The sequence below is a fragment of the Electrophorus electricus genome, chromosome 14, assembly GCF_041902795.1.
Source record: "Electrophorus electricus isolate QZ-2024a chromosome 14, ASM4190279v1, whole genome shotgun sequence".
Classification (NCBI taxonomy): domain Eukaryota; kingdom Metazoa; phylum Chordata; class Actinopteri; order Gymnotiformes; family Gymnotidae; genus Electrophorus; species Electrophorus electricus.
The window spans coordinates 27,170,199-27,195,852 of record NC_137510.1 but is presented as its reverse complement, the minus strand read 5'-3'; the positions used below and the strand labels follow the sequence as shown (position 1 = coordinate 27,195,852).

The following is a 25,654-nucleotide window of genomic DNA, read 5'->3' as shown; positions in this document are numbered from 1 at the left end:
ACCTGGCAACGTTTTGTAAGGGTTGCTAACTTGGCTAGATAGCTAACTTGCAAAAGTTACATTACTTGCTAAGTAGATGGATCTTCCACTAATTTTACAGAAACCATTTCTGTACCCTATTGGACATTAGGATTAATAATCCTGAAGCATCTCCACGTCTCTTGTTTTACTACTATTGTAATGAAGTATATTAATGTTACTTAGCTGCTATCTTAATGTTGCATATTACTGTTACATTGCTACTAGCGTAATGTAGTATATTAATTTTAGTTAGCTGTTATCTTAATGTATTATATTAGTGTTACATAGTTATAATATAAATATAATATAGTATATTTACATAACTGGCCTTCCCATGACTGTGTCACCAAATAAGCGGAAGTTAAATCAAACCCCGAAAAGAGCACCTGAGCCATTAAAGTATGTTGGGGAAGTGATGGGTTTTACCAAATCAGAGTGATTTGTCTGTGTTGCTAACTGGCTGAAGCTTATTTATCAAATATCACAGATTTCAAGGCTTTTAAAATAGATACATTTAATTAACACTTAACTACATAGTGAGGTGAGATAATTAATTTAACCTCATCACGATATGCTGCAATACTAATCTAATAGCCGACCTTAATGACTGAGTGGTAAGAACCAAACATCAGAAGACGGGGTTAGGCTTCATTTTCTGTCACTGAGATAAAAACACGTATCAGTATTTTGACACTGCTCACTCCAGAGCGGCATGATAATGTTAGTTTAGCAAGATTCTGGAGCCTCAGACAACTTTTAAAACAACAGTACACAATGTTCGCAACTCCAATGAATCAAGTAATATCGGGGTCTTATATTTAAGTTGGAATCAGGGTCAGAAGGTGACCTTCTGCAGCTCAAAATGCATTAAAATGTAATGTAGAAAGTGTCATGTCTAGACTTTGATTTTACCTCTAAACCGCATATTAATATTACTAAAACTACATTATATAATTTAAGGAATATAGCACAAGTGAGAATGTGTTTGCAAGATGCTAAGAACCTGAGTCATGCTTTGGTTTTTTTCTTGACGACTATTGTAATGGATTTCTCATAGGACTTCCTGCAACTACAACATACCAATCTCAACTTGTACAATGTATATATGGTTAATAAATTAGTAGTTTTATGGAAAAGCGTTTCTTTTTCAAAAAATATACAAGGGGCCAGTCAAACTGGGGGCAGACTGGGTCTCTGGCCATGGAGAGGTTACGGACTATGTGAGGGGGTTGTGTATGGACTGCTCATAAACTAGGGTTGTTAAAACAGCAGATCACGAGTTTGATCCCAGATCAACTCTGTCCAAAAGGTCCTGTTTCTCTGGAAACCTTGTGTACTTCACTACAATCTCTACATCTTTTACTACAGTATACTAGAGTTACTCACATAGAATATACTTCAAATATATAAACATATAACCACACTCACTAGCCACTTTATTAGATACACCTTGTTAGTCCTGAGTTGGACCCCCTTTTGCCTTCAGAACTGCCTTAATTGAGTATCTTGCAGTTGCTGCAGATTTATTGGCTGCATATCCGTGTTGTGAATCTCCTGTTCCACTACATCCAAAGGTGCTCTACTGGATTGAGATCTGGTGAATGTGGAGTGGAATACTCTGGGCTGAGTGTTGGATAAGAAGTGCACTACTCTCTGAGCTGGGTGTTGGATGAGTAGTGCACCACTCTGCGAGTTGTGTGTTGGATGTGATTTCTGTGAAATGGTAACAGTGCTGTGGGTTTCCTGCCAGTATCTTTGCAACATTCAATAATTTACATTTATGGCATTTAGATGACACTTTTAGATGACTGAATACAACTTGAGTGATTGATGGTTAAGGGCCTTGCTCAGGGTCCAACTGTGACAACCTTCTGATTACTAGTCAAGTACCTTAACCACTGAGCTACCACTGCCTACCACTGTTTGTTTGTTATACAAGTGACCAATTGTTGCACCAGTTATTTGTTTTACTCTGGCATTGGTTAAAAATGTTATTTTTAATATTTTTATTTGGAATGCCAACAGAAAACATATGCAATAAAATTTTGTAATAGTTCTTCGATTAACGGGTAACAAGAAAACATTCTAAGAAAGAGGGGTTAGGGTTATTAAAGGCACTGAAAAGGTTTTACATCTTTTTAGCCAAGTCAGTTATGAAAAACGGATTATGATTAGACTATAATTAGACTAAGGATAGATCAGCCTAATATCTGGTATCTTCTTACAGTATTAACATTAAGGCTCTTTAAGAAATCATGCACAAAAACATCAACATGAGTGTATAGAAACACCAACACAATAAGTCGTATGACTTTGATTCAGTACACTTCCAAAAAAACCATTTAAACCCTTTAAAATTCATGTAGATGTAAAGTTTTAACTAGGTCAACACAGTTCTCAAAGCTGTTGCATTCGATTAGCTCTGATTGCATTTGGAAAGGTTCCTGCAGTAGAGCAACACGGCGCGTTTCCTTCAGCTCTGTGGAAGGGTTCAGGTCTCAAGGACTCGCTGTAAAGAAAATGCATGCAAGATTTTCACTAAGAGTCTTTTTTATTTACTTTTATCTTTACAACAGAAGAAATGAACACCAGGCAAAAATGATCATTTACTAATGAGTGAAAAAGATTCCTGTTAACACAGGAAACATCCCTGATTTGGGCTCTTACATGCTTTCCCCTTCACCCCAGCCAAAGCAAACACTTACGCTGTTCCTTTCATTGCTGGCAGTCTTGCACACACATACACACAGGCACACACACACGTGTATATAATATTAACACCCCTTTCCCCATCTCGTGGATAAAATGCACAAACCATAATCTTTAATGTTCACTGCTTCATTATAAACCTGTTGTTTAATTTGTACTTTAAATATTAGATCAATTTCACCTTCACTCAAACCAAAAGCGTACCAAAGCATATTTGTAAAGTAATATTCATCAAAAAAAGAAAAGTGAACTCAGAGAATATAAGAGGTACATTTGTAAGGGGTGTTAATATTTTGGACACAGATACATAATGATCTCACAATATATTTACATAATCAATTGCATAATCATTTTTAGTGCATTGCTCATTATTTCCTGAGAAGAGTTGTATAACAACAACAACAACAACAACAACAAAAACAAAACAAGGCAGCTTGACCCTTTTTTATTAAGCAATGATTTAACTGATTTAAATCTGGTTAAAAACCTGAACTGTACATCTATGATGCATGTGTGCCGTCTGTGCCGTATAGATTAAACCCTTTGTTTTCAGGGGAATTCACAATTAAATGAGAAGAGTTGACTAGACATTAATAAATAATGGAATGTGTAATGAAAGAAAAATATTCATTAGTAAGTTCTAACTTTTGAACAAATAAACCTGATCTGCAATGGTCTACTGTGGTCTAACCCTAACTCTGACTCTGCAGCACTGTGGGTTGGCTTGTTTGAATTCACTTTAATTGTATTTCTAAGTCAAAGCAGGTTTTAGTTTTATTTAATAGATTTGAACTAGTAAAACAAACTTTCTAGGTTTTGTTTAGAAAAAAAAAGTGATTTTTTTAATTTAGGTGTGACTAAAGCAACTAAATGACAAACCTAAACTTCTAAAATATCTGAATCTGAAACAGCGTAAACTACATTACTGCCAGAATAAGAAACTAACTTATTGTCATGGATACTGCACCATAGTTTTTATATAACAATTTCCTCCATGAAAGACAAGACCTTAGTCCCTCATCCCTGAGAATGTGAGGAAGAGCACAAGCAAGGGAGAAACATTTCTCCACTATTCCTCACATCTCCACCATTCCTCACATCTCCACTATTCCTCACATCTCCACTATTCCTCATTTCTTCTGTACTGCAACTAGGAGGTGCTGTCCAATTGAGTATTTAAGGGAGCACAACACAGCATATAGAGGAAGTGTAGTCAGAATAAACCAAATAGCATATGATAATTCATTCACCATCTAAGTATCTCATGCTAAACCTTTACTGGTCTTTTTTTTCAGACGTCATGTGATATCTAGAGCACCAAAGCCTCTAAAATCTAGAGTGCAATGTCTAGAGCACCAAAGCCTCAGAGTGTAGAGTAACCCTAACCCTACATTATGACGTCTAAAGTACCAATGCTTCTAGAATCTATAACAAAATCTCTAAAATCTAGAGTACAATGTCTATAATATCAAAGCCTCTTGAATATAGAATATGAAGTCTAGAGTACAAAAGCATCCTGCCAAAGAAAAGGTCCAAGTATATTGTGCATTGTGAATGTACCAAAAAAGAAGGCAAACTGGAGTGTATGCATTCAGCATACAGCGACAAAGCTGTGAAGAGAGGCTGCTTTCTCCCCTAGACACGCTACCTGAGGCCAGTGCCTAGAAGAGGAGGGGGTTGTGAGGGTTCGTCCTGGGCTGCTCGTACCTAAATCAAAACAGCTGCAGCTGGTCACCACATTGAATAACAGGCTCCAGGCTAGAGGATGACTATGGGTGAAGGGGGGAAATAACCCAACAGTTTCACTGGGAAAGTCCCAATAAATATTAATCAAATAAATAAATAAATACACAGAGTGCTTCGTCCCATCCTGTTCCATCTTCCCCTTATTCTCCTGATATCAGCTCCGACTCTGGAGCACAGTAGAAGACCACAAGCATTAGAAGTACTTAGACATAAACCACAACTCCCACACAAAAATGTAAGAAGTAAACAAAAGCAACAAAAACCAAACCCCCTTTTCCTGTCTTGCATTAGTTTTCTGTAAAATGTTTTCAAGTAAGCAATTAGGGCTTGCAGTATTTATTTTGAAGGGCAGGTCCTTCTGTGAAAGATGTGATGAATGATTTGGTTTGATGATTTATTCATTTGGAGAACACAGTGGAAAAAACTCCCTTTAAAAGACTTATCTGTCTCATCTGCACAATAAATCTTTGGTATACAAATTTATATATTTAAGTACTTGCTATTTTATGCTTTTAAGTTTGTTTTGACTTAAATAATAAGCAGCTTCAAAAAGACAGATTTCTTTCAGAGCACTGAGTACAAATATATGTTCTTGGAAAAGTTTAGAACTGAAGATATCATGCTGAGAAAAAGTTGATTTTTTTTTCCACCACTAGATGACAGCATTCTACCATAAAGTCTCCATCTCATCTCCATGCTTTCATACTCTACCTCATCTCACATTTTAATTTTGCATAGCATCAGCAACAACCTTCACCCCTGCTTTGCAGAATATATTACCAAAATAAATCTATTTTACATATATTTTTTCCCATTAAGCAATAAGATTACGTTTTAACACAAACTGGCAACTTAAAATATAATAAAATCAAAACATAAAAGAACATGACAGAAAAAATTCTAATGACATTAGAAAGGAGGACAGTCAGGAAACCCGTTTTTCCTTTTTTTTGTTAAGTTTCTCTTCAGTCTGTGCTGTAAGCGCTCCTAGTCTCCTCTGTGCCATGAGGAAGACAGTGGTCATGATGAAAATTAGGGAAAGCACAAAAGGTGCTACATTCCCAGATACAACCTCCACGATGCCTTTGTGTTTGATCTGCACACACACACACACACACACACACACACACACACACACACACACTGCGTGGGCACACATGCACGCGCATATACCCACCAACAAGAACTATGATTCCTCCTCTTCTCCGTTTTCCTCATCTTCCTCTTCCTCTTCCCACTGTGGCTGTGTGAACAGAGTGTGGCCAGCACCCCTGCGGCTCTGTGCAGCTCTCCAAAGGAGGCTGGGGTAGTTCATGCCCCCTGGGCCCAGCAGGGAGGCTCCGTGTGTGGCCCCTCCAGAGCCCACTGGGCCCTGCTGAAACGGGAACTGGGAAGCTGAGGATGATGAAGGTGCTGAAGGCTGGTGCAGGCAGAGCGGAGGATCAGCCGGAGGGGAGACATGTGCCTCAGGCCCCCGCCGTGGTCTGCGTGGCTCCAGGCAGCTGTGGCCCTTACGGTGGCGCTGCAGGTGATCCTCACGTGCGAAGGCCTTGTGGCAGAGGGGACACTCATAGGGACGGTCGCCACTGTGCAGGGACAGGTGGTTCTTCAAGTCGTAGGAATGCAGGAAGCGGGCGGGGCAGCTGGTGCAGGGGTATGGGCGCTCGCCCGTGTGTTTACGCATGTGGATCTTTAATTTGTCATTCCTGCACAGGGAGTGAAAAGACAGTCATGGAACAGCTTGTATAGGAAACAAAAACCACACCATCACGTCAAAAAGCTGAAGTCTTGTACGTACCGTGTGAAGCGCACACCGCACGCAGTGCACTGGAAGGGCTTCTCTCCTGTATGTGTCCTCATGTGGCGGGGAAGCTTTCCTGCACCATGGATAATTTTCTGACAGACAGGACACTGCTGAGGTGTCTGAGACTTCCTCTTTCTAACACCACCCTCTACAGCTCTACCTACTGCCATTTCAGCCTGTGGAGGGGTGTGGTGAGATGCAACTGGCCCCTGCCCTCTGGACTCCTCATCCTCTGAAGGAAGGTCTTCAGGTGGTTGTGGTACTGGTGTTCTCATCACCAGAGGCCAGTGTGCACTGCCGTTCAGCACTGCCCCCTGGTGGCTGCTTCTCACAGCTCCATTCTGCCCTGCAGCTGGTAGGGGCTGTTCCTCACGCTCAGGTGTAGGGTTAGGGTCAGGTGTAGGTGGCAGGTCGTACTCAGGTGTGTGCTGTTTGATGTCAGACCGCGTGTCCCCCCAGGCCGGCCGCATGGGCGAGGCTGTCTTTGCTACATTGCGACGGTCCTGTTTCCTGCGTGACGTGGCCCGCCGGGCATCCTCAGCCGGGCTTGGCGTTTCCTCAGCTGCCTCGCCCAGAATGTGGCGGCAGGCATCAGCTACACACTGGATGCCAAGCAGCTGGGCGCCCTCCAGCACCTCCCGCATGCCAGAGCTGCGGATGGTCAGTGTGGCCGTGTAGGCGAACTCCAGCAGAGCGTCTAGTGCGTCTGGGGACACACAGTCCAGCTGGCACACGCTGCAGCTCCCACCCACACCCTCTCCGCCCTCTCCACCCTCCACGCCTTCCTCTGCCCCAAAAAGCCGCCGGAAGTACAGGCTAACGGCTGCCATGACGGAGCGATGGGTGGGGTAACGGGCTCCCCGGGAGGTAAGCGTGAGGTCACATAGAAGGCCCGAGCGACGCTGGGCATTGAGACGAGACAGGAGCTCACTGCTGTGCTCCGGGAAGGGGATACCAATTAGACCGTCCTCTCCTGGAGACATTGCCACCTGCATGCAGAGGGAACGCACTTAAAGCTAGGTCTGAGTTAGCTTTAACGTTAGCCTTTAACGCTAGGTCCGAGTTAGCATTAACACTATCCTTTAACGCTAGGTCTGAGTTAGCATTAACATTAGCTAAAGCGTAAACTCAGACAAAAAGGTATGAGTCTGAGTTTCACTTTTACTCTTTTCAAAAACTCATTAAACAATTTTAAAATCTTTAAAATTAAGTAAAATGGTGTAGCGATAACTAGTTTCAGAGAAACGTCTTCCCAGCAAGCCCCTCCCACTCACCAAATTCTTATGTAATTCCCCACTACCCCTGGTGTGTTTACTCAGGTACCATCAGGCAGAGAAAGACCTGGATAGTTCCTTTGTGAATACTAGCTTCTGAAGTAGTGCTCCGGTAGTTCACCTGGTAGAGCAGGTAGAGCAAGTTATACTGATAAATATATTAAATCATTCTGGGTAAGAGTAGCTGCCAAATGCTGTAAATTTGAACGTGAGTAACCCTCGGGCTGTCACATCCTTTATGTGAAACGCTGTCAGTTAGGTGCATTCTATCTAACCGCTACTACTATGACAAAATGGACAAACACACCCCTTCTCCCCCACGATCACTCATTCATTCCTGGTCTAGTAAAACCACTCTTAGCACTTTTATTATGACACTGTTCACACTTACTTTATTAAAATGTTTGCCTTCACCCTGTCTTTCCATCTAATTTCAGAATGCCTTGCTCAAGTGGTTACTAAAATTTGTCTGCAAGTGCAGGTTACCCATCTTAATCCACTATTGCACTACCCATCTTAATCCATTCTGCAGCAGCCCTTTAGTTGCCAACCCAACAATAAAAGAATAATCACTGAACTTGGTTGTGTTTGCTTTCCAATATATAAATACTAGTTATGTAGCAACACTGTGCTAAAACCTCTATATAATGATTAGAAAATACTTTTGACATTTATTTCAATCTGGCACATAAATATGACAGCCATGTGATGTTCATGTAAATAATGAATCATCAGCCAATGGAACTGTATCTAGGAAGACAGATCGGACCAGCACGGGGACCTCAGGTGTAAGTCCAGACCCATGAAGTCTTCAGGTTTCCACTGACCCTCTTAACCATCTAACCCTAACGCTAACCCTCTCCTAACCCTGACCCTAATGCTCATTTCCCAACTAGCTGATTTACTAAATTGCAAAAATTTGGATCTGACTCTCCATAAATATATAAAAACATTGTAAAAATGTATAAAACCATTATAAATATATAAAAATACAGAAATATAGAAAAACACTGGGCATTGAGATGAGATTACATATTACATATTACATAATTACATATAAAGAAACTATGCATGCTTATATGTCGGGGGGGGGGGGGGGGGGGGGGAGGGGGTAATGCAACACAGACACAAGGCAAGTTATGCAGTAGAGAAGAACATTTATATGTTTCCACTCCAGAATCATACTGCGCATGTTCTAAGAGGTTTTAGATCAGAGCTCTCTTCTAACCCAGACTAAACAGGGCATGTGTTACCACAACAGCTCAACACACTACATTTTCTAAATTGACAAGGTTAAGATCATCATTGGTTTAGACTTGTTACAATACATTAGTCAACACAAATTCAGTCAGAATAATTGCTGTTTAGGGCAAGAACCATACACAGACTCAGGCTAGTTACATCCAGCAGTTATGGCACAAAACAAATGCAGCGTATAGAGATGTATGTAGCATGTATGCATGAGCTGTTATATCACCACTTGTTTTGATATAATGTGTGTTTCCTCATCCAACCCGCCCCCCTCCCCTTTCAGTTCTGCAGAAGTGCACACACCTGAGCCTGGAACTTTCCACCAACAACCATCCACTGCACTACTTCCCTTTAGCAACCGGCAGCCCCTCTCCAGCCCATAATACTGCCCCACAGAGCAACAGGGACCTACTCAACAACCCAACATCAACACACCTGAATAACCTGCTCCAAAACGCGCACTCGCTCCCTCTCTTTCACGAACACACACACACACCCTCTCACACTCCCTGCTTCTATATCTCCTTCTAGGAGTGAGGTTTCTTTGGAACAGGTGTGGCACTTCTGGTGGTTCTGGTAATATTACACAAAAGAGTGCGGTTCAGAACAGAAGAGTTCATTCTCTATTTCTCAGTGTCACATGAGACTGTATCACACACATGGTCCAAACACATGCTGAAAACACACCTTAGCGTGAGCGCTCACTCCCAGCCTCTTTCTCTGTCCTATTCACATTCATACACGTTAGGCTAAGCCTCTCATGCTCTATCACACATGCCCATCACCACGGAGGCGTTTCATACTGAACACTGACCAAACATGCCACAAAGTCCGAGTCAAACCAAAGCAGCCCACAGAGGGGAGAGCTGGGCGGGCGGAGCATACCATTCTGCCAGTCATGGAGAACCGTGGTGCTGTGAGCTGAAGACCTGATGGAGGGTGCGTCATGGCATTTGTCTTCTCTGCTACTCTTCAGCTTCCTCTCTCTCTTCCCCACCAGTGGAGGTTTTCTCACGCTTTTCTCTCACTCCACTCTGGGTTCACCTGCCTTCACTCTCCTACTGCTGCATCGCTTTGAACATTTGGGGTTATTCACCCTCTAACAGGGATCACTGACTTGCTTTCTTTCTTTCGTTGTTTCTTCTTCCTGTCTTCTGAAAAAAGGTGTTTGACGAAGACTAGCGGAGATGGAGAGATACCCCTCCCCCCTCGCCTACAGTCCCTCGCTCCAAATACATCAGCTCGTTTCGAAACGATCACAAGTTTCCGAAAAACAAAATCCCTCGACCTCTGCGTTGACTGACACTGACACTGACTGACACACACACACACACACACACACACACACACACACACACACACACACACACCACCCTATAGCAGGAAATACCGTTACACGGCAAAGGAAAGATGTGCACCAAGGTGCCGGAGTGGATCAACTACAAAGTACATTCGGCAAACCAAACTAAATCTAATTTTTCATTTTCCGCCACAACCAAGACAAATGGACGTTGTGTTGGTGCTAGAGGTGCATGACGTCAGCACTAACGCTTTACCTTTGACCCTTTAAATTGAACATGGCAACTTGCCAGCAATGTCAGGGTGAATCCTGTGCAACGCAGTGAGCACAGCCGCTGTGAGCTGCAGAGGTTAGGGATTAGGGTTTATGGATTAGATTTTAGGGATGAGGATTTTAAGGATTACATTTTAGGCATTTGGCTCAGAGGTTCAGCAATGGGTTAGGGTTCAGGGATCAAGGGCTAGTGCTCAGGGGTCTAGGGTTATGGCTTCGGTTGGGGGCTGCAGATTGGATTCACAACTAGAGGAAGACTGATGTTCTCCTTTACTCAAAGCATCAATATGCATGCACCTGTCACAACACTGAGCACCATTCATTCACAATGACGCTCTGTATGTACATTGGTTTAAAAATGTATTTTTAGGTTATGACATTTACCAACACAAGTATTAACTGTACACACATTAATTGCAGGTTAAAATAAAAATGCTTTGTTCAGGTTTCCTGTGGAATTAATGTAAACAAATAAATAAGAAAAAAAAAAGTGAAAAGTAAACAAACAAAAAAGAATAGCAACTAAAAATTGTTTCAAACTAAAGATAGGACCAAGACAGGATTAATCGGCTGTAGGGATGGGTGGGTGGGTAGGGGGGTGTTAGTATTAACTATGTACTATTAGGGTTTAGTGTTAAAGTTAATTTATATCTTATAATCGCCAGTGTTAGGCCCAGTTAAAATTTTTACATTTATCCTTATCCTATTAATTTGCTTAAATTATTCAGAATTCAAATACATAAATGGGGATATGTGGTTGGTGTGTAAATATATTACTTTTTGCTACTTTCCTAATTAGGAATTCCTAAAGATATTCAGTGTTAGTTCTGGAACCAAACTCAAAAGGGTATAAGTGGAACACAGAAAAGAGAGACATTTTTAATATATGTGCTGGGAGGACGTGATTGTAGCGTAGACAATGGAAGAAAAAGAAACTAAAAGACGGGTCACAGCAGAAACAAACAGAAACTAATACACTCCAAACTATATGCAAAATATACTACAAAATATAATGTAAACCTGATGTAATATTTCTGACATTTATTCTTGATTTTTTGACATTGAGCTGCAAAGTGATACAAATTCCCTTTTGGGTTATGAAATAGTAAAAAAAAAAAAAAGTTAAAAAAAAGTTAAAAAGTTTGCTTGGAATCATGCTAACGTCATACACATCGGGTCTGAGTGAAAAACTCATCCACACTGTTTAGTGATTACACCACACACACTTTATTACCCACTTCATTAGAATCATCTACGTTGCACCTACATTCAGTGGTCAGTGTATGAATTACAGTCATCTTTAGTACGTGTTTCTGTTAGATACTATCTACCCCATTCATCACTGGTCAGTTTCTGATCACAGGACCTCTGCTGAGTAGATATTATTGGAGTGATGGGTCATTCTGAACACAGGAGTAACAGGTTATACTGGCATATTCAAACACAGCAATAACACTGATATAGTATTGCGTATTGCACTGGTATAAGTAATATGAGGCACATCAGCATTAGTACTGGACTGAGAGTGGTGCCTCAAACAGCTCTGTTGTCAAACTGACTGATGAAGAGTTGGATGAGGAACTTTAAGAGTCCTGAAAACCCAGAATAATCAGGATTAGGGTTCAATATCAGTGAACTATATGCTGAATACTGACTTTAAATGTTTTAGTCCATATACATACTGTCATTATTATCATAACCCTGAATGTGTTATGTTACCCTCTGTCATAGCCTCTGTTTTGAGTGACCTGGTTTTGACTAAAGAGCAGGTGTGAGCTGGATGTTCATCTATACAAAAAATGCTATAGAAGTACTGTTTACATTTCAATGCTAAATGCAGCTGTAAATACTGTTCATATTTACGTTGTAAATGAACAAATGCAAATTAAAGGCAATTTGCGACCGATGCGTTCTCCATATAGGTGGCACATCAGATAATAAATAAATAGAAAGAACATGGTCATACATACATACACACACACACACACACACACACACACACATTATATATATAGATATATATAATGTGTGTGTGTGTGTGTGTGAGAGAGAGAGACCACATAACATATGACAGGGAATGATATCACACTGCTTTAATCCTCTCCAATCTCAAAACAAGCCAAACATCTAAGTGCACAGACCCTGACAACATCACTACTCTATTTGGCTCTACCCAGAACTGTCAGGTCTAAGAGACAGATGTGTTATGAGTGAGCTAGTCTCAGCTTAGGTTGTTGACAAAATGTCTAAGCCATAGTGAACCCTTTTCATATTATTTCAAATAATTACAGAAAATAATACACAATGAAAAAAATAATATTACTCAAAAATAATATTACTCAAAAATAATATTACTGCATCAATTAATGCAAAAAGTTATAGGAATAATATTTTGGCAAAAATCAATACATAAGATTGATTAAATAATATTACAGTAACAATTAATAAATAAGATGAAATTAAGGTTAAGGTAACTTCATGGAAATTGAGGGTCATTACACATACACACAAAACAAAGAACTAGAAAATGTGTTTATATATACATATATATACATACATACATACATACATACATACATGCATATACACACACACTATATAATACACACATATATACATACACACACACACACAAAATATATATATATATATATATATATATATATATATATATATATATATATATATATATATATATATATATATATATATATAAATAAATAGAGAGAGATGAATATCTGTAAACAGTACTGTCATGATCCCATGACCTCTACACAATTTTTTGTGGGTTTTTTTTTTTTTCATTTTTCTGTTTGGTTAGTTTTGACAGTAAGATTTTTGACATCCCCCACTACAGTGGTCAGTGTATACATTTCCAGGGAAAGGTATATGATCTTTATCTTGATGGGAAATTTATAGAGTCCTCAATTTATACATTTCCTGAATTTACCATATATTTATACATTTCCTGAATTTACCATATAGATATATATCTATATATCTATCTATATATATATACATACATACACTACCCCCTCAGGTTTGATGACACCTAGCTTTTCAAAAAAATGTGAAAATATTTTCTGTGTCTGCTTGCAACAACTTAACATAAAAAATAAACTTGGCTCATCTTTAATAAGAAAACAAGAACGCACAGTATCATACATGTAAATATTTGATATATGTGACAAGATAAACAATTAAAAGTATGCACTCATTAACCAGACCATCTTAGCAGTTATAACTTCTGCAGACAGTTTCTTTAAACAAACACTCAGTTTCCATCCACTCCACTGTGGTGCACATATTTTCACTCAATGCAATGAATCACAGTTGAAAGAAAAAACAATGTGATTATTTGTCAAAACCTTCTCTTAATACCATGAAAGACACTAATGAAAATGAATATGAGTGTTACAAAATGGAATCAAAACACTGGAAAATATCTCTTGTATATGCAAAAGAAATATATCTTTTTAAATAAAAAAAACCAAACAAAAAACAAAGCAGCTGGTAACCCCCAACTCTCCACTGGCAGGATATTTGTTTATCAATATAAAGCAAGTTTTTCTGGCAATCTTTAAAGTCTGGGATGTCCAAGTGTCACAGACGATGACAAATCCTTGTCAAGGGAAGATATAAACTTTAAACCCCAATTACTGTGACAACCTGACAGACAATACATTCTATTCCAAAATTACACAAAATCATATTAAACTATAATAAAACTTCTAAATCCTCCACGAGGACCCTAAGATTATGTTTTTATGTCAGTAACTAATATTGAACAATATCTCAGAAACATATGGATAGGGAGTGAGGTGAATGTTTTGACAAATACCAGCTGTAGTAATATTGCATGCAAGTGACTGCTGATGTGGTTGGCTTTACCTCAGCAATCATGCTCAAACATCATACCTCATTCCTCACTACATGGACTGATCATTTTTCATCTTCTGAAAAATGTACAAGCAACTCTCGAGAAACAAGAAGAAATAGATTTGGTATCTTTGTTGAGAATCTCCAAAGCTTTAGCGTTAAGGTCTTTCATTTCTAGGAACTAGACACTTTGACCCAATATATATATATTTTAGTATGTGAGATTTTTTTATGGCTCCTGAGCACTGGAGTCACAACTGCATTAATGCTACATGAAATGTGAATCTTGTGAAACACAAAACACCTACAATGAGGGTATTGCAGTTCTGCCCTAAAACTAAGCAATTTCTTCTGAATAGCAAGTACAGTAAAGATGGCTCAACGCTAACAAGAAGCACCCACACACTCACACCCTCTCTGTCTCCGTCTCAAACATTTGGAGTCTTTGTCTTTTCTCAATTTCTCTTAGTCACTCATCTCTAGTCCGTTATCCCCCGTTTATGGCCTGCCATGTTGTACTGTTTCAGCCTCGATCAGAAACCGCACGTCCCGGAGCTGGCGTACTCTCAGAAACAAGCAAGTTTGGATCTTACGAATGTCACCCATTTTGAACATGTTCATTCCAGCACGATCCTCTAACAAGGAAACTCAACACACTGGAAATGGGTATAAAGGGCAAAAATTCCACTGTCAATCCTCAACAGAACTGTGGGTAACATTTCGAAGTTGAAAATGTGAAAAGAGGATAACATGTAAAAATTAAAACCCAAAAATAAATAAATCAAAATTAACCAAGATGTGTGTTTAAGTTTTAAAAAACTCAGGGGACACAAAGAGCAAAAGCACAATTGAGAATAAAATGTTTCTGTTTGCCTCACAACGGATACTGTCCTCCCACTCCTCTCTGAACAGATCACATCGCCTCTCCCTGCCGACAATATGGTTTCCTAGTCCTTCACACTATGAGATCTATGACCGAAAGAAACCATCTACTTCTACCCACATTTAAGCTCTGAGGGTTGATATTTTAAAAACACAAAACACTCTAAACACCTGAAAGGAGCTACACTACACTACCATGTGATTAACACACACACACACACACACACACACCTTAATTCATTCTGTAGTTGTTTTTTTTGTCTCTTGCACACAAACTCTTTTCCTCTCTCACTGTATTTTGCATTTTTCTTTCTTCATCTCCGTTAGGACTTGTGCACTGCTTTGCTGCACACTTGTTTTTGGGTTTGTGTTCTAGATCTGCTGTGTCTTTGGTGCTGTTCCCACTGTCCTGAGCATCCAACATACATCACCAGCAACACAGAAATGGAGGAAAAATCTGAACACAATGACTTTGGAAAAAGATCTTTTAGAAAACTAATTCTGCCATAAATATCAAATATCATTTTGTGAGTTAACGAATCTCCAGTGAATTCTGACATGATCACGGTTCTTTCCTGGGGAAGGAGGGGCATGTAGCTGTTCTACAGTGTCATGGATTCACACTTGGTAGCCTACAGCATGAAACAAACATGGAATTATACACAACCTATAGAGCTGTATTTGAAATGCAGTTGGGAGTTTTTCAAGGATTTTACAGACCTCATCATCCTGGTAAAGATGACCTCTAACACAGTTACAGCTAGCACAGCAACAAGGTCATTTTCTTTATAACATTTACAACTTACAAATATACAGCATTTACCACCAAGTAAAGAGACAGCCAAAGACGTGACACACAAAGACATAAATTAAAGACAAAAAAACTAAAGCTAAAAAAATTATAGATGTGGCAGCCAAAAAAGTTCAAAGATTTCATTTAAAAAAACAAACAAAAACAAACAAACAAACAATTATCGCTGTGCTCACATGATGCATGACTGTCATTTTAAGCAGTCAATATCAATTATATCCACTGTAACTAATAACTGAGAAAATGCTAAATACTCTATGAAATGAAATGTTAGTGTGGAATCAAGAGAGTATTTACTTGTCTGCAGCAAGCATCCGGTGCATATCTCTCTTTCAGACACACACACATACACACACACACACACACACACACACACACACTTATACCCAAGTAGCCTTTACAAACCAATAATAAGACTAATCAAATAAGATTATAATTTGTCTCCCAGCTCCTCATCTGAGCTAAGGCCCGATGCCCTAAGCCTGATATCATGGTCAAATTTGTTTTAATGTCCACAGAAGTCTTTTCTAAATAGCAACAGTGAATGAGGTAAAATCAAACAATTGTAACCCACACACACACACAGTTTCAGTTTCCCAAAAGTCCGCTGGTAAGCCAAGGAATGGAAATTTCAAGTCATGCTTCCCTGTTCATAGTGTGTGCTGTTCGTGCTCCTCACACTTCTGCTTTGGTGCTCATTCTGTACCGCAGAGCAGAGCACAAGGCCTTGTGAATGCATGTGTACACGCTCGCATGTGTATTACAATGAAAAGCTTTTGCCATGTGTGTGTGAGTGTGTGTGTTGCAGTGAGGAGCATGTTCCCGTGTGTGTGTGTGTGTTGCAGTGAGGAGCATGTTCCCGTGTGTGAGAGTGTGTGTGTGTGTGTGTGTGTGTGTTGCAGTGAGGAGCATGTTCCCGTGTGTGAGAGTGTGTGTGTGTGTGTTGCAGTGAGGAGCATGTTCCCGTGTGTGAGAGTGTGTGTGTGTGTGTGTGTGTGTTGCAGTGAGGAGCATGTTCCCGTGTGTGAGAGTGTGTGTGTGTGTGTGTGTGTGTGTGTGTGTGTGTGTGTTGCAGTGAGGAGCATGTTCCCGTGTGTGAGTGTGTGTGTGTGTTGCAGTGAGGAGCATGTTCCCATATGTTTGTGTGTGTGTGTGTGTGTGTGTTGCAGTGAGGAGCATGTTCCTGTGTGTGAGAGTATGTGTGCTGTACAGGTAAAATGTGCTTTAAAAGACCATTACAGTGATAGGCAGAATCAGTCAATAGCTGATGCATATTAGATCATCAACACATCCCAGCACCATTACCTGAGCCAGGTATCTCTCACCACTCCATTTTCCTCATGATGTCCAGAGGAAACATTTCAATTTCAGTTATTGGAAACTCAGCAATGCCAGAGTTCACACAGTCCAGGCTCTGAATCGCATATCCGACCTGCCACTATTTACATTCTGAAATGATACAGTTGGCTAGAACTAACACATACAGACAGAGATGCATCTGTGCACACTGTATGTATGTATGATTGAGGAGAGGAGGGGGGAGAGAGGAGAGGAAAGGAGGAGAGGAGAGGGGAGGAAAGGAGGAGAGGAGAGGGGAGGGGAGTTCTCACTCTATACAGTGAGTGAAAGTAGGCCAAAGTTGCTCTGAGGGGTTTTACTGGCAGGAACTTTGGCCGCATTATTTAGCAGAAGTGCAGGTTGTCTTTTTTGTCATTTTTTACAACAGTATCAATCCTCGGCTGAGTTCTGGTCCAGTGGATTGTTTCCAGAACTACAGCGCCATGATTCTGAGTTCAGCTAGGACACTCTGCCATGTATTTCCCTACACACAGGGTTAAGTGAACAGTAGTGTGTGCCAATATGTGCATGTGCTTATGTGTATGCGGCAGAGTTTCTCATGGGATGTTCAGTGTCTCAGCCGAGATGAATCTACTGTATAAAGATTTCTTCAGTGTTGCTAACAGTCCAGTAAGACATAGATGGTCCTGAAAGAATCCAGGCATGTGTCATAATAAGAGCTGAGACAGTAACCCTGTAACCCAGCAGTACTGGACTTATAACCCTACAACAGCACCACTAGGACTAATGATGCAGAAGAATGAGGGGGATGAGAGAAATTCAAGTGAGAAAGACAAGGTGAAAAGGAGAGAGAGTTTAGAGGGGGAACGACAAATCAGGAAAAACACACTAAAACGACAGCAGAGATTTGAGGAACGATCCTGTAAGCCAAAAAGAGCAGGTGCGTCTTAATCTAAAAACAGATGAATTCTTCGAAAACACACAAGAAAGGGCAAAGGTGGGTGGGTGGGGGAGAGATTGCGTACTGGGTGGTAAAACATAGCGAGAGATATTTAGGGGAGAGAACAGACAGGAAAATCAAATCTTAAAAACACAATCTGAATGGCTGGTGGGGTAAAATGAAGGGAAGTTATGTATCAAAGACAGAAAGAACAGCGAGAGAGAATGAGAGAAAGAAAGCAAAGAAAAGGGGTGAGAAATGGGGGTAAAGAAGTCTGAACAGACAGATACAGGGTGAGTGGGAGAGACAGGAAACCGTGCACAGGTGTGTGTGTGTGTGTGTGTGTGTGTGTGTGGAGGGGGGTGTATGTATAGGACTTAACCTGACAATCATTTCATCCTAGTAAAAATTCTATATCTAGACTACACTTCTATTTGTAGATTACACTACTGAACTAAGTCTTTCAAATAGGAAAAACAGCAATGGTCCTGAGTCTATCAGTGTTTGCCTGGTGTTGAGCCCATCAGTATTTGCCTGGTGTTTTGGGGTATATATGAGATACTGTTCTGTGTGTTGTGAGATACAGCTCTAAGTGTTAAGATACTGCTGTTTCTGTTGTGAGGTACTGATGTTCAGGTTCTGAGATATGGCTCTGTACATGCTGGGCTTTATGTGATCCCTAACCCCTAACCCTAGGGGTTTGTGTGATCTGAGCTCTACATTGCCAGATTCTGCTGCACACACAAATACAGTCATCACACAAGGATAAAACAAGCTAGCAAGCCAAGTTTAATAAGGATGCATTTGTGGGTAAATATACATGGTACTTCCAATCACAGAGAGTGGTAAAGGGTCAAAGTTTAACATTTACAGTTCCTAATGGTGTGTAAGGTGTGTGTGTAATTTGGGTTTAAAAAACCTAATGCACATAATGTTTTTGATGACACATACAGATGCATGCATACACACTTCTAAAGACCACTGAATCACTTTGCATAGTGTGTTGCAATGTGTACAAGTGTGTGTGTGTGTGTGTGAGAGGTGTTAGCCTTTCATCTATAGCATTTGTATCTGGTCAACAATTTCATGTCTGCCCTCAAGCCTTTGTGGGAACTGAAGAAGAGATATGTTTCATTACAGCGTAGGGGTCCGGTGCATGTGCATCTGTGTGAGTGCGTGTGTGTCATTACATTAGCTAGCAGATTTGAGCTACTACCCTATAAGGGAGGGTCCTCACAGTTTTGTCTTGTGTGTTCGTGAGATGTTGCAAAACCAACTGATCCTCATCAATTTCCTGTTTCTCCACTCTTTCTCTGTTCTTTGTCTCTTTATCTCTCGCTGTCTCTGTACCTCTTGTAGACCTCTCAGAAGAAACAGACAATGGACTGACAGTCACAGACAGACAAGATGGAACAGAATGAGACGATAAAAAGGACAGCGATGACCTGTGAGAGAAGACAGGAATCTTTTTTGCCAAGAAAATGTTTTTCCAAGAAAAAGCCCTACTGTACGGGACTGTTCTCGTATGGAGAAAAAAAAAAAAAAGGAGTGTCTCTGAAGGACAAGCGCCCAGTCCAACAGAGATGCGCAGACACTAAGGCCTGTCTAAACTATACAAGCATCATCTCATCACATCAATGGAGGAACATGTGATCTTATTGCTGATCAGATACCAGCTCCAGACCCACAGCACAGGATATGTAGTGGACGTTTACGAGCAAATAATTTTATACTGTGACACAATATGTGCGCGTGTGTATGTGCGTGTGTGTGTCTGGTGGTCGGTTGTCAATATGACTGAAACTTAAATCAGAAAAAGGAAATGCCAATCCACTTCCCCTAGTGGGACAGACAGCATATGACGAATCTTGCATTTTCCCACTGCCCCCCCCTCCCCCACCCACCCACCCATCCTCCTGTGGTGCCTCTTCCCCCTCTGCAAGAGCATGAAACTGAAACTCCTAAAGTGTGATCAGGGGGAATTTTACATGGGTCCTTGTGCCCTAATTAAAACATTTACAGGAATGTGTTGGGGTGTGTGTGGGAGACGGTCTCTCTGTGGTTCAGGGTCTTTTCAGACATACTCCTCTAAAAAGGCAAATCAAATGTCTACAGTGAGAGAGAGAACCCACTATTGTGCTCTTACCTAAAGCCCATAAACTCTCAGCTGCACGCGCTGTTCTCGTCTCCTCTCTTCTCTCTGGCTGCTCTTTCTCTCTCTCAGGATGTTTTTTAAAGGGTTGCTGGGGGAAAGAGAGGTTGAGCTGTAAGCACTAAACACCACGGCAGAACAGCAGTGCACAGGGCTGGTAGGCAAGACCCTGTGGTCCATGTCCTGTGGCACTGATGTGTCTGGACTGTGCACACAGTTGTGGCAGCATCCTAGATTCCTCTGATGAATATGATTAATCAAGGCAAAAATAATCTTCCGTTTGATGTCGAATGTGTTTGATGGGCAAAGCTCTAAACATCAAATTTGGGGAGTGAGTGAAATTCAAACAGCAGAATGCAAATGAGGCCACTCAGGAACAACACTATCCAGGCCTTGACCTGAACATCTAGGATTCAGTGCTCCTCCGTTCCACAGTGAAACACAGCAAACACCTGCTGCAACCCAAACAATCGCAGAACTAAAACCTATTTTAAAAGAGTCCTAAAAATGCTTTCTCTGAGCTGAACAGGCGCCTGGAGCCTGGAGCAGGGTGGAGACGCATGCTCTCCGTATGCAGGGTGGAGACGCTTGCTCTCCGTATGCAGGCAGGATCAGGAATGGGGAGTTGGGTAGCAGAGTGGAAAGGGTTTTAAAAAGGAACAGAAAAGTGTTTTTGCCCCCAACCCCAAACGCGAGCTCCCAGCTACAGAGGAAAAGCCTCTCTGAGAGAAAACCATTTCATTTAAGGACCCTGTGGAACATTTCCACACTTTGTTATTAATCAAAATTAATTATGCAAGCAACCCAACCAATAAAACACATATAAAATACATAAACAAAATAAAACATTTTTTCTTTATACAATTTATTTAGCCCTAATAGAAGTGGTATATGGTCAATAAAAACTAAAAAAAAAAAAAAAAAAGCACCTTGTGATTTATTAGATTAAATTTTACTTTTTTGTTTTACTTTGTTCAGGATCAATGAAAAACACTCCCCATCTTGAGGGCCAGCACATCAAGGCCTATGTGACTAGTCATTTCATTTAGAGACCATTGTACAGATAGAGGTTTCAGATAGTTAATGCACACTCAAATTTTATATTTTTATATTTTCTGATTTAATATAATAAAGCTGCGCTTCTTCCTTGTGATTAGATTCAGCAACCCATAAACAGATCTCAGACAGCAAAAGGCCTACAGCAAAACTCTGAATCCTCCTTCTTCTGTGTTCATATTAACCCTAACCTTCATGTGCAAGCTTAAGTTTCCCACCTAAAACAGCTGCTTCAGGAATGCCTAACCAAAGGTAAACTTATCAACCACTCACACATACATACAAACATATGAGTCTGGTGTCAAGAAAACGGTTTTAGAACTAAATAATAAACAGATGACACGCGGGGCATATTTTAAGCGCACGTGCTTTCAGTACGTCCGCGCTGCATAATTACCGGGGCCCGTTTGTGGTGTAACGGCTGAAGGATTTCATTCTTAAAAGGCCCATTTCGGTAAGATGACTGCAGATTTACCGGCTGCAAAGCGAGCACGGGAAGGAACCGTGAGAACCGCACGAGCTGTCTAAATTACACAGGTAATTAAGTTACCATGACAGTGACGGCAGGAGGAGAGACAGACACCGGAGGGGGGTGGGGCTGGCAGCAGGCTAATTATCAAAGAAAACCACCTCTGCTGTCTTTCACAAAAGCGTGTGACCTCTGGAGTTAGACCACATTTCCAGCCCTTTATATTGCATTACTCTGCATGTCGGCATATGTAGCACTACTGAGTTCACTGCGTTTCTGAGAACATCCAGACTGTAAGTCAGGGGCACGGGCTGTCAGCTTTTCTTGAGCCGGTTGAGCGGGTTTAGCCGGTGCACTCCTCTCGTAAGGGAGAGTCAGCAACAAACTTATACGGAGGAAGTAGCACCCTCAACCCGCCTCGTAACTGCCTATTAACTTTTTAAAAACTGTCAAAGGAATGGCTGGCGCTGATGTAACATCGCCCATCGAAAGATGCCCCTACCAACAACAGAGTGGTGTAATAACGCACAAGCAGGAAAGTTCAGTCACAACTGTAGGAGCTGGAACGCCGATGATCCTTCACGACCGTTGGAAACTTTTATTGAGAGGGGCAATAAAATTTATATTTATATTTATATTTATATTTATATGAACTTCACTGGTCTACACGAACAATCCAAATGAAATCACTCCACCAACACAACGGGAATGCAGGCTAATAGATATCCCACGTGAAGTCCTCTTGTGCGTGAGATCATGTAGGTTTGGAATGTCAGCCAGTTGCTATAATTAGCTGCAGACTGTTCGGAGGTCGACCGAACCGACTCACCTGTCCCGCCGGGTCGAAAACCCGATCAACGTAGGAAAAATGTTCTGCAGTACATGTAAAGCATAGAAATACAACCCTTTAAAACGACTGTTATTTTGTCAATATGACACGAATTATTTTTAAGGAATTAAAGGAGGAAATTATTACAAGCACGTCACACGGGAGTTACCGAATACCCGTGACGTGCTTAGTCCTCCAGTGACCCCAGTTAGAAGGAGCTGGTGATGAAAGCGGATGAGTGCTAAGAAAACTGCCACTTTGCGCCACTTCTGGAAAACCTGAAAAGTAATGACGTTTGCCTTTTTCAATTGAAACGGTAGAAGATAAGCGCTTTACCTGAGTCTATGTCACCTGAGTTGTTTCTCCGCGTCCCACCTGACCGGTGCTCGCTTCCTGAATTCACTCTGCGGCTGTACCACCCCTCGCGCCCCCCCTCGCGTGGGGAACACCTTTCCTCAACCCGGCTCGCGGTCTCCAGCTCCTCTCCTGAGGTATTCCCAGTCGCTCTGTGTCCACTCGATTTGACTGCCAGCCTTTACCAGACCTGGTTCGCTCGACCCCTGACGGACCGCCGGTCTGCGTGTTTCTCTGCCCCCCCTCCTCCGGCGTCGCTGGCCCGCTCCCGACTCCCAGCTCCTCCTTACGACAACCAGGAAGCGGCTTATCCTCCTTACAGCGCGCGGCGGCGGATTGGTTCGGGCGGGCTGCGGAGGGTTGCTGGGGTGGGGATGCCAGTAGGGAGGGGGGAGGGGGGTTCGGCCAGCGCGCGATAGGCTCGTGTAGGTGTCTGTCGCTGCGGGAAGGGAGGGTGTGCATGTGCATGCCCGTGGAGGGCCATTGCGTTGCCGATATGAAGGACATCTAAAGGTGTCCGTGCAGCTGGCGTAGCTGTCAAAATGAGCGCGCATGCGGCGTCTGTTAGCAGAATACAGAACTGGCCGACAATCGGCAGCTGTGAAAATGTGTCTGAAAAAGTTTCATTTTTGATTGCGGCGAAGTTACTGAAGGGCCGGTAAATCGACCACTGCAAAAACTGAACCCACAGCTGAGCGTGAGCGTAAAAGACGCAAATAGAGCTTTGCTAAACCTGACGGTTTTCTCCTGCTGAATGAACTGATATCGCGCACTAACTGCTCACACACCCCATGTTTAATTCATTACAGCTGACCGAACTCTGAATGACTGTCTTTATCAAACAGCCATTCTCAGACCCCCGACTTGTAAGTCTAACTGAAAAATTGAGGTATATGGTAAGAGTATTGTACTACAATGACTATCCTGATCTGAATCCCATAATGTATGTTTGGTGGACTACAATGTCTATCTCGGGGCCTTTATGATAAATATGTCAAAAGCAGCACATATACACACGCTCACTCAAAAAGGTGTCATGAATAGGTTTGATGGTAAAGGGATGTCTATACTGTAAAATGATTCATGCTTAAAAACAAGATGAGACACTGCAGAAAAAAAACTAGTGAACAGAGAATGCAAAGTGAGAGAAAGAAAGAGGAAGAGACAGAGAAAGGAGACACACGCACATTTCCTGTTTGAAGTGGTTTAGCTTTTAGAGACTGGAGGGGATCACCTCACTGTCACAATCTAAATTATGTGTTTGTGTGTGTGCACAGCCTTATACGTCACTCAGCAGACAAGTGCAGGGGAGAGAGAGAGAGAGTGTGTGTGTGTGTGTGTGTGTGTGTGTGTGTGTGTGTGTGTGTGTGATTAAAGCATCCTGTGTGTGTGTGGGCTTGTGTGATTAAAGCATCCTGTGTTGTCTCTCCTCCACTACCTACCCACCCCTTGCCAATCTCAGCTTCTGTTTGCTACTGTTAGAGCTACTGTGTAAGAGAAGAGCATCTCTCTTTCCCTTTCTCTCGCTTTCCTGCTCTCACACCTTTTTTTTCTCCCTCGTTATCTCACAGTCACTTTTCTCACTCTTTATCTCTCATGCTTTATCACTCTCTCATGCTTTGTCTCTCACTCAGATCTCTCTCTCCCTTTCTCAGACTTTTTCCCCCCATCCTCCTATGAGGTGTTACTATCAGTGTAAGTACTGAAATTTCATTTCATTTCATTGATGTGCTATCTTGAGCTCATATTTAAATCTAGAATTAATTTGATATTTGACACCATCATGTGGCTAGAACTGGTAATGCAAATTCAGTTATGTTACACATGCATTAATAGACTAGAGAATCGACCATTCTTATTTTGCTCTTATATTAGAGTTGTATTATTACCTCATTGGAAGGATCTATGAGTACATCACTGCTGCACATTGCTACTGGCAAAACCTCATGCAGTATTTGTTTGTTTGTTTATGCATTTCTTGTTGTCCACTGTTAAATGATGGGCGATGCGAGGTGGTATATTCTAAAGACTTCTGCACCAGGTGAGATAGAGTCTGTAAGATGGCAGTTCTGCCACATGCAGCAGGGTAAGAACCTGACACAATTACCCTTTACCATAGAAGCTTAACTTTGGTCTAAAGTGAAATACACATGGAGATGCTTAACCTTGGTCTAAAGCCAGCTCACTGTGATTAAACCATGCCAGAGAGAAATACCAGTTTGTCAACATGGTTCAATACATCACCTTCTGCCCACAAAGCAAAAACACCATGTAAATTAATCACCAGATGGTAATATGTCTGTCAGATAATATGGTAATATGATAATATGTTAATGTGGAAATATGCACATTCATCTGTCAGACAACCTTGTGTCCACTTTTATTTACATATGTTTGTTTATTTGTTTATATATTTATAAATGTTTATTTGTTTATTCACATACATACATGTATTTATTTATTTATATAAGGTTACTAATTTATGTGTTCATTTATGTATTTATTTAAATACATTTATTAATTTATTCACATACATTTATTTATGTACATGTTTATTGATTTACACGCTTGTATATTCATATACATTTATGTTTATGTATTTATT

General features: G+C 41.1%; 1 protein-coding gene across 5 annotated transcripts; it reads right to left on the bottom strand.

Annotated features, from left to right (window-relative positions):
- Positions 1-2,052: 2,052 nt before the first annotated feature.
- zbtb7b (zinc finger and BTB domain containing 7B) lies at positions 2,053-23,373 on the bottom strand. 5 transcript variants are annotated; one of them, XM_035530461.2, is made up of 4 exons: positions 9,691-12,778; positions 6,275-7,269; positions 5,654-6,182; positions 2,053-2,530 (listed from the first exon to the last, which is right to left on the bottom strand). In XM_035530461.2, the coding sequence occupies exons 1-3, from the start codon at positions 9,751-9,753 to the stop codon at positions 5,663-5,665; spliced, it is 1,578 nt and encodes a 525-aa protein (XP_035386354.1). In that variant the 5' UTR covers positions 9,754-12,778; the 3' UTR covers positions 2,053-2,530; positions 5,654-5,662. The 5 variants fall into 5 exon arrangements, with proteins under 5 accessions (XP_035386354.1, XP_035386355.1, XP_035386356.1 ...); XM_035530462.2 differs by lacking the exons at positions 2,053-2,530; positions 9,691-12,778 and adding exons at positions 20,336-20,432; positions 23,032-23,373 and having other exon boundaries at positions 2,540-6,182; XM_081696628.1 differs by lacking the exon at positions 2,053-2,530 and adding an exon at positions 2,541-4,642 and having other exon boundaries at positions 9,691-12,777.
- Between the last annotated feature and the right edge of the window lie 2,281 nt (positions 23,374-25,654).

What these genes read in the sequence shown, in the direction of transcription:
- zbtb7b (XM_035530461.2), bottom strand. Translation starts at nt 9,753, where the DNA reads ATGACGCACCCTCCATCAGGTCTTCAGCTCACAGCACCACGGTTCTCC. An exon ending in TCTCCATGACTGGCAGAATG is followed by an intron (nt 7,270 to 9,690) that starts GTATGCTCCGCC and finishes CTCTGCATGCAG; the next exon opens with GTGGCAATGTCTCCAGGAGA. An exon ending in TGCGGTGTGCGCTTCACACG is followed by an intron (nt 6,183 to 6,274) that starts GTACGTACAAGA and finishes CTCCCTGTGCAG; the next exon opens with GAATGACAAATTAAAGATCC.